The sequence below is a fragment of the Nicotiana attenuata genome, chromosome 12, assembly GCF_001879085.1.
Source record: "Nicotiana attenuata strain UT chromosome 12, NIATTr2, whole genome shotgun sequence".
NCBI lineage: Eukaryota > Viridiplantae > Streptophyta > Magnoliopsida > Solanales > Solanaceae > Nicotiana > Nicotiana attenuata.
In genome coordinates this window covers 10,618,822-10,627,855 of record NC_032000.1, presented here as the reverse complement: position 1 = coordinate 10,627,855, position 9,034 = coordinate 10,618,822, and the positions used below count along the sequence as shown (strand labels likewise).

Here is a 9,034-nt window from a genome sequence, read left to right as displayed (position 1 = left end):
TCCAGACCATTTGCATAGAGTGCAGGTTGCTAGGCTTTCTCCAGCTTTTTCCACAGCCTGCATGAAGTCCTGATGTTCAGCTAGATAATTGAAGAACTTGAAAGGCTTGGTTCCTATTTCCGTTACAGTCTCAAAAGTGATCCTCAATGGGAAGTGATCAGAGAAGTGTGGGTCTATAATGATCCCTTCCAGATGAGGCCACTTACAAATCTACTCTGCATTCACCAATATTCTGTCGATCTTGCTATATATTTGGTGATTTGTCCAAGTGTAATATCTCTGTACTGAATTTCAATTCCATCATACTAGATTGCTGAAGGAAATCCTTGAAGTCAATCACCTCAACCTCTTGGACTGGATTACCATATAGTCTGTCCTCTATAGATAGTATTGAATTAAAATCTCACATCATCACCCCTAGCCCTGATATTTAAGTAGCAATAGTCTGTAACTCTTGCCATAATTCCTTCCTATCATTAATGGTATGCAGTCCATAGACTGCACTAAATTGAAATCCTATATTGAGTTTCAACATCTTCACATGACCATTAATGACCTGCGCATGTATTCTTTCAATAGTAAACTCCACAGCCCTTGGATCCGACAGCACCCATATTCTACCTCTTGGATCAGTATTATAGTTGCCTATCCATTGCCATCCAACTACTATTTTCTGTATAGTTTTTGGAGCATTTTGTTCTTTCACTCTATTTTCTGTAACTACAATCAGAACTACTTTATTCTCTTTGAAAAAGGTTCTAAGCTCTTTCTACTTATAAAACTTATTTATTCCTCTAACATTCCAGGCTATAAAATTCATCTATTGGTTTTATGAATGTTCTGTTCATTCTTCACAGTACCACTGCGCTGCCCCTTCTCCTGTATAATACCATTACTCTAGATTGGTAATTGTGTGAGGCCATGTAATGGCGTGAAGCAGTTTTCCATAGCTACCCTTTGGTCTGGCTGTTTTATTTTGCTTGCTTTCACTGCAGATTTCCAACTAGTCCTCTCCCATTCTCCCGTTGTTATTTGTTTTTTTGCTATTTCTTTTGGTGATTGGACAATATTGTCAATGAATCTACCATATGCATTTATATGAGTATCAACTGTGGGATCCAGTATACGAGCTATCTTCTATTCGTACTTCAGGTTATCTTGTTTGGACTGTATTTCTTGTCCATTTGGTTGCAGAGTTTTGTTCAGCTTCCAGTTGTGGCCAATCTGACAACATACAGGACAGTATTGCGGCTTCCAGTCATAAGCTAATGGTTGATCAATAATCTTCCCTGTAGGATCACATACTTTGATAGTGCCATGAAGAGGCCTAGTTACATCCATCTCAATCAAGAGCCTTGCATAGGATATCCTCTCAGCTTTAGATGTATATTCATCAGCATATATACGCTTTCCTAATCCACTCCCAATTTTGCTTAGGGCTCTTTCACTCCAGCAATTCAAAGGCAAGTTCGGAAGCTTTATCCACAAGAGAATGGTCCTTAGTACTTCCTCATTGAAATCAAAGTCTATAGATCATGCTGTTATTATGTAGGTCGATTGTACAAAGTGTAAGGCCCAGAGAATAAGACTGCATCTCTGTCCTTCGCACTAGCAAATCGAATAACAAATTATCCATCATTGTGAAGGAGTACTTTAGGTTTTGTCACAAATTCCACTGGCCAGCTATGAATGGCTCCATGGCTCCAATTGAGGGGGTATTGCCAACCACATACGCATTTAAGGCTAAATTCCATTTCTCTGTTTTAGGTGCAACATCCTCCTCTTCAAATTGAACAACAATTTCACCATCCTGAATTACTGGTGGAATGTAAGAGAGATTCATACCTTTGGACGCGAGGCTATGTTTCCCAAACAGTCATGCCCACTTCCTTTCTTCGTCTTTGTGCACTGGAGCCTGTTCCTTCGTTTGAGGAATAATAGCATCATTTTCCTCCTGCTGGCATATGTCGCTCCATTGTAGCTTACTAGTACTCGACTTCACTGTTCCATTGGTCAAATTGGGGTTTATGTTCTTCTGATTTGTCTTTGGTAGCTCTTGTATTTTCGCAATTGATTTGTTTAGGTTTAGCATAGGTAAATTGCGCGTCGTTTCCGGCTCCGATCGAACTGCATGCAGGATCGGCCATTTCGGATCATCCTTCTCTGTTTCATGCTGAGTTGTATACTTCTCCTTAGTTTTGCATGAGTTTCCACTTTGGATTCGGGTATTAGATTGCCCGAGTAGTACTTGGTAGAATTCCTCTTCGGTCGTCCCTTCCCCATGCCAGAGATGCGTAGGTTAGCAGTCACCTAACATGTGCCGAGAGAAATGAGAACAACTTTTTATTATTATTATTATTATTATTATTATTATTATTATTATTATTATTACCAAATTTTCCTAGAGAAAGATGGTCGAGATGGCCTTAAATGCCCCCAAAACAAAGTCCCAATTTTGTTTCGGACCTTCCAACCTTTTTCCTTTTCGGTTGCCCAAACAACAAACCAGAAAAACAAAACCATCAAAAGATCAAAAACCAATCAATCGAAAAATTTCCCAAATCTTACAATCTTATTACAATGATGGCAGCAGCTAAAGCCAACCCAAATTCCCTTTTCCTTTCATCTTCATCAACCCATTACTCTTCTTTACCACCACTTTACCGGATTTCTTTAAATAAGCTTCCTTTTTTGCCCCATTCTCAATGTTCAAACCTTATTTCTGCTTGTTCCAAAAAACCCATTTCGGGTTCTGTTAATTTGGATCCGAGTATCACTAGTTTCGGGTCCGGGTCAACAAAGATTGATTCTTTGGATGAAAGTGCTGAAGTTTCGTCTTCTCCTTCTAATGCCATTGATTTTCTCACTTTGTGCCATAGTCTTAAGGTTAATGTATCATTGCATGTGAATCATGTACTTTTTAATCTCTTTTGAGTTTAAGTTTTGTGCACTATTTAAGAAATCCCATGTTTACAAGGTGATCACAGGTTACTTTATTTAATAGCATTGGTAATTTCTAATAAATGGGGTAAGTATCCTGTTATAACATTACACTGATGTGATAAAATTGTGATCTTTTACAAATTTTTATATAATACGCGTTCGCGTAGCAATTTGGGGAGAGTAACTGAGTTCATTGGTTTAGGTGCAGAATGGAGAATAGGATATGCTTGTTAAGGGATTAAAGTGGGGGGAAACTTGGGAATTTGGCAACTTGGGTTGAATTTATTTGAAAGGTTATAGTTTGATGAAGTAAAGGGATGCATTTTTGTGGTATCTAGGCTTTCAAAACTTCTAAGTATAAGGAATCAAACAAAAAGAAAATACTCGGTTGATTTCTTCCCATCTGCCTAAGCGTTGGTAGGAAGAATTACTCGGTACCCTGTGTTGGTGGGAGGTAACAAATTAGCAAGTACCGGGTGGAATAGTTGAGTTGCGCGCAAGCTGGCCTGGACACCACCATCATAAAAAAGAAAAGTTTAAGTAATCAAAATCTAATAAAAGGTTCTTCAATGGGATGACTGAGTGGTTAAGACATAGGAGTAGCAACCTGGAGAACTTAGGTGTGAACCCCAGCTGCAACACTCAATGTGAGCCAATATTGACAGGAAGGTTTACCTAGAACCTCTACTTGTGGGCCATATCAAGTTGTCGAGGTGTGAGAAGTTGGCCACGACATTTCTGTTATAGTAAAAACAGTATTGAGTTTAGATGTTAGGCTATCCTGGTCAAATATGTATCACTACACTTAAGAAGTAAAAGAGGTCCCTTTTCTGGGTTGCTTTGTGTTTGGTTTAATGCTGTTCATAATAGCTTTCTTGGGATATGTGCTAGATTGTAGCATCTGTAACCTGAGCTCAATTTGGCTTTTCTATACAGAAGTCAACTTGAAAATTGTAGCAAACACTGATATATCTTGTAAAGTGATCACCAACCAAAACCAGAACCAGAACCAGAACCACAAACTTAAGCTTTGCTAAATGAGCAGTTAATCTTTAATAGGAAAAGCCGAAGGGAGGGATGGTATTTTTCTGGTTCCAACTGAAAAAATGTTTCTTTCAGCAGTTTTCTCTGCCTGAAGCTATCTGATTCTTCAAACTCATGTAGGCAATGAGTGTGTAGTCTTGGACAAAGTTTTAGTAGTACATCATATAAATTGTGTTAGAAAAAAGAATAATGTCATCCGTTTTCTCCTGCAGGTCTTTTTCAGTTGACCTCTTTTTGCTGCAATGCTGTCTTAATGATTGATTGTATTTTTTAATTTTTTTGTATTGCATTTTGTCTGTGCTCTACATTCAATTTGGCTAGGATGTGACCCAGGTTTGCTGCTATCTTTTGTTGGGAAGTATAACACGTGTCTCTACTTGTTTTGTAGACCCAAAAGCGGAAGGGATGGGTAAATCATGGGATAAAAGGTCCTGAATCTATTGCTGATCATATGTACCTCATGTCTGTGATGGCTTTGATAGCTACTGACCTTCCCGACGTTAACAGGGAAAGGTTGGATTTAATATAACTGATATAGAACTTGCCATTTTGATTCAAATTTGTTGATATATTTTTATGCTTCTGCTATGTAGCTAGCAAAATGTAGGGGGAATAAGGGGGTTAAAGGTTGCTCGCCGTAGTTTTCCAAACTTATTCATTCTCAGATGGGAGCAGTTGTGACTGTCTCTGTTTTCTTGTGATGCAAAAGAAGAGGATAAGCAGCCAAGTGCGCATATGCCTAAATTTCTTTTTGAAACGTAGGGAAAAGAATGTTACTTATATATAACTAACATTTTTCCAAGCTTTTAGAGTGATTAGCATGTCCATGCAGATTAATGAGAAATCTTAATGGAACTTATATCTGATTTCTCTTCTAATGCATCTGCTAAGAAAAGCTAAAATACGGATAACCTCGTGGAGAATTTTCTATGTTGTTCTTGCGTTACTGAATTACATGTTACTAGAACAAGTTGAGAATATTGCACTAACCAAAGGGGTCTTTTAGCCTGTTGGTTTGCTAATTCGGCTGATAATACCATTAAGTGGTCTAACGAAAATTTTCGAAGTTTTGTTTACTAAGGGATCATGGTGAAGTTATATGAGATCTGAATGATTGTAATCTGCCGTATCTACCAACATAGAATTGCCTTGGTAGAACCTAGGCTGCTGTTCGTGTTGACTGCTCAAATGTGGTGTGTAGTTCTTACAGAGAAACCTGAAGTTTGTCCATGCAAACATGATCTCTATCCTCGTTCTAGCGTGTTACTTTCTTGATGCTTATGTTCATCTTTTTGCTTCATCCAAGGTAATTGCTACTTAATTTATGTAACAGGTGCATTAAGATGGCCATTGTTCATGACATTGCTGAAGGTACGTCCCCAAAACACAAAAGTATCTTTCTAAGAGAGCTTTTCTGTTTCCGACTTGTAGGCTAAATTATTTGCAGTGACTACATTTTTATATGATTTATCCAGTATCAAGATGATGAATATAGTATTCATTTCAGAAGCAATAAAAAGAAAATATGAAATGATAAATCCAAGCATGCAAATTATGGTGCTAGTGTTTAGTGTGTTTATTGGTTGATCTTGAACCTCCCATCTAATAAAGTCAGTGCTCCTCATTATTCCGCTAATCGAAGAAGCATCAAGCTCCGAATGATTTTGAGCTTATATAGCAGTCGGTAGACCATGTACACGTATTAGCAAACTTTTAATAGGGATTGTATTCTTTGTTGTAAGAATTAGGTTTACCACCTTCTAAATTTTTCTCTGGTGTTTTCTATTGCTAGCTTTGTCTTCTTTTTCTTTTGGTTGTATGGGGGCAGAGGAAGAGGATTTTCACCATGTTTTTTATTTTTGCATTTGATGAGAATTTTAAAATGTTGTAGCAATTGTTGGAGATATAACTCCATCTGATGGTGTGCCTAAGGCTGAGAAAAGCAGACGTGAGCAAGCTGCCTTGAATGAAATGTGCAAAATTCTTGGCGGAGGGATGAGAGGTATTCCCTTATGGTTTTTACATATCAACAAGGTTTATTTATATTTCACATCGTACTCATTTTTTCAAAAAAAAAAAAAAAAACTATATATTGCATTTTCTAATGTTATGCTTTATAATATTCCAGCTGAAGAGATTAAAGAACTGTGGCAAGAGTATGAAAATAATGCTTCATTGGAGGCCAATCTTGTAAAAGATTTTGACAAGGTATGAATACTAGCTTCATCTTTTATCTAAGTGAAATTTTCATACAGGAAAAAGTTTCACATCTCGAACATAATAATTTAATTCTGTTCAAAGTTTGGCTTTCCAAAGTCAGTAGTATGCAATTCAATTTAAAATATAAACTTAGTACTCTTTATCAATTACTGGTTCTTTCAACTACGCCTCCTTTAAAGTTAGTGTATATCCTCCATGGGAACAGTTGGAGCAATTGCGATATGCTCATGTAACTTAATATGTCTTGCTGACTGGAAACTGGATAAGAATGTATTTATCAGATAGGAGGCCTGCCTGCTTGAGTAGTCCTCTTCCTGAGAAGTGAACTAACCTGATGCAGTGAACTAGCGCGACACTTGGCAGAACTTTACTTAAAATACATATTCATGCCTTTTTTTTAATTCTGGATATACATATGCATGCTAAGTTTTCCTCTTTCATGTTGCATATCTCATCCTTCGGCAAGTTGGTTCTTATCATTCTAGTAGATCATTGAATCTTATAGCATCTGATGGTTTCACCATTTTCCCGATCTTCTCCAGGTTGAAATGATTCTGCAGGCATTGGAATATGAATCAGGTAAATAACTCTTCTCCAATGAATTAAGTTAAAGTATAAGAACCTATCATTTTTGCTGAAATTCTTTTTCTTCTTTGTGCTTCTCACTGATTTTCATATGGTCTTATGCTTTTGGCATACCTTGTATAGTTAAGGCTTTGTTCCTGTATTTAGATGTCATTGATACATCCTTTTCTCTCTTGAGAGTTAGATGCCTAAGACCCTCTAAAGTGATTTAACCATTCAAGTTGTTTGGGCTGCATGTAGTTGGCAGTTAAATGTCCGCTTTACTATAGCAATTCCTTGTTGATTCATTTAAGACTGTCGATAGAAAATCGAAGTGAAAAGTTGATCCGTGTATCAAATGACAAGGGGCCGTAAAACCTATGTTGCTCGGACTCTCTAAAAGTGCTGCCGCACCCGTGTCGGATATTAAATTTGGAGGATCCAACACATACCCAACAACATTTTTGAAGAGTCCGAGTAACATAGCGTAAAACTAATTTAACGGAGGTTTTTCTTCTCCAATTTGTTGTCAAACTAATTTTGCGAAGTTGTTCCCTCTCCAGTTTGTTGTCTATCAGGACCATAGATAGTCATCATTTGGTTTTAAATATTTTTGCAGCTTACCAATCAGTCTCACTGTCACCACTTGTGTCACCCCTTGAGCATTGAAGTACTAACAGAAATGCAGCTAAAAACATTTAATTTCTTTCTGCAGTAAGTGTATTGAAATTTTAAAGGTTCCTGGATGAGTCATTTATTGGTACAATCAGACCTCTCCATAACCGTCACCCTATATAACAACATTTTACTATCAAAGCCAAGTTTTTTTTTGGAACTGATTTTTCATGTTATATTTACTCGCTATAACAGCTTTTTACCTATATAACAGCTTTTAAAAACAGATTGTCATATTACATTTGATGCAGCGTGATTTTCTAGAATCTTCTACATGTTCTCCTTTCTGTTCCTTTACTGATAGACCTTCGTTTATGACAGAACACGGAAAGGTGCTGGACGAGTTTTTCCTTTCAACTGCAGGTAAGTGACCCTTTAATTCAGCTTAGGAAAAAAATGAGTTCTTTTTCTTCCCCGTCATTGAGTTATTTCTTGACATTGTGTATATATATTGACATGCAGGAAAATTTCAAACAGAAATAGGAAAAAGCTGGGCTGCTGAAATCCATTCCCGGAGAAACTCCAGATTGGAAAATAGACTCTGATCCTTATTGATATTATTTTTATACAATCTTAGCGCCTTCCTTCTTCAAATAACTGAGAGATAGTCTAATATGTTAATGTAATCAGAGGTAAAAGTGTACTCGCTTTTTGTCAGCTAAGCTCCGATTAACCTGAATGCTCGAAGTAAAATTTAGGTAGGAGATGCTGTACTAGGGATATACTTACCCGTCGTATGCACTGGGTACGTGTAAGTTTTTATTTTTTTGGCCCAAACTATAAACTCTTGACAAGATGATATCTTCACATTGTTTTCAAAAAATTCAGAAGTTTTTGCTATGTTCCTATTATACTGTTTTATGTAGAGGTAAGACGTGGATTTACAACATTACCCAAAGACAAGTGTGTGCCTTGGTTTCTTTTACCCCCCTCTATTGGCTTGATGGTGGTTGCATATAAATTTGCCATTTGTTCCTTCAGGTTGGAGAGAAAATAAGTGAAATGAGGGAAAATTATAGGATGTTTAAACTCCTTTTTATTTAATTGGTTTTCCTATCATTCGCGTTGCGTAAGGCTCATTGAAAGAGGAAAGCATTTTCTACCAGGATTCTCTTTATTCTTGGGGTTCAAACTCAAGATCTCTAATTAAGTATAGAGATTCTATTCATCTCACTTCAATCCTTGGTCGTAAACTCTAATTCTTACACTGCAATCCACATGTCCCTCATACAGAAAAGAGAAACTTTCAGAAACCACTATGTTTTAGTGGTCATTAGCTAGTTGTAGCTACCATTTACTATATTACTTCCTATAGCTATGTTTTTAGATTTTTTAGAGTGTATTCGATGTATTTAAGCTACTGTATTCATGAATACAGTAGCATTTCTAGGCGTGAAACAAGGGATTACAACTAGACAGATTTTTGTATTCGAGTGTATTCGACTGTATTCATGGCGTGAAACATGGGATTACAGCTGGACAGATTATTTGTATTCGACTGTATTCACGGCGTGAAACAAGGGATTACACTGTTTTTTAAACGGAAAGCGAATCAATTAACATAATAGACTCCTAATATAACTCAACA

At 36.9% G+C, this 9,034-nt stretch overlaps 1 protein-coding gene across 1 annotated transcript; it reads left to right on the top strand.

Moving 5' to 3' along the window:
• LOC109235284 (HD domain-containing protein 2) lies at positions 2,432–8,292 on the top strand. Its single transcript, XM_019401338.1, has 8 exons — positions 2,432–2,886; positions 4,376–4,500; positions 5,321–5,358; positions 5,879–5,989; positions 6,116–6,195; positions 6,750–6,786; positions 7,768–7,809; positions 7,909–8,292. The coding sequence occupies exons 1-8, from the start codon at positions 2,581–2,583 to the stop codon at positions 7,989–7,991; spliced, it is 822 nt and encodes a 273-aa protein (XP_019256883.1). The 5' UTR covers positions 2,432–2,580; the 3' UTR covers positions 7,992–8,292.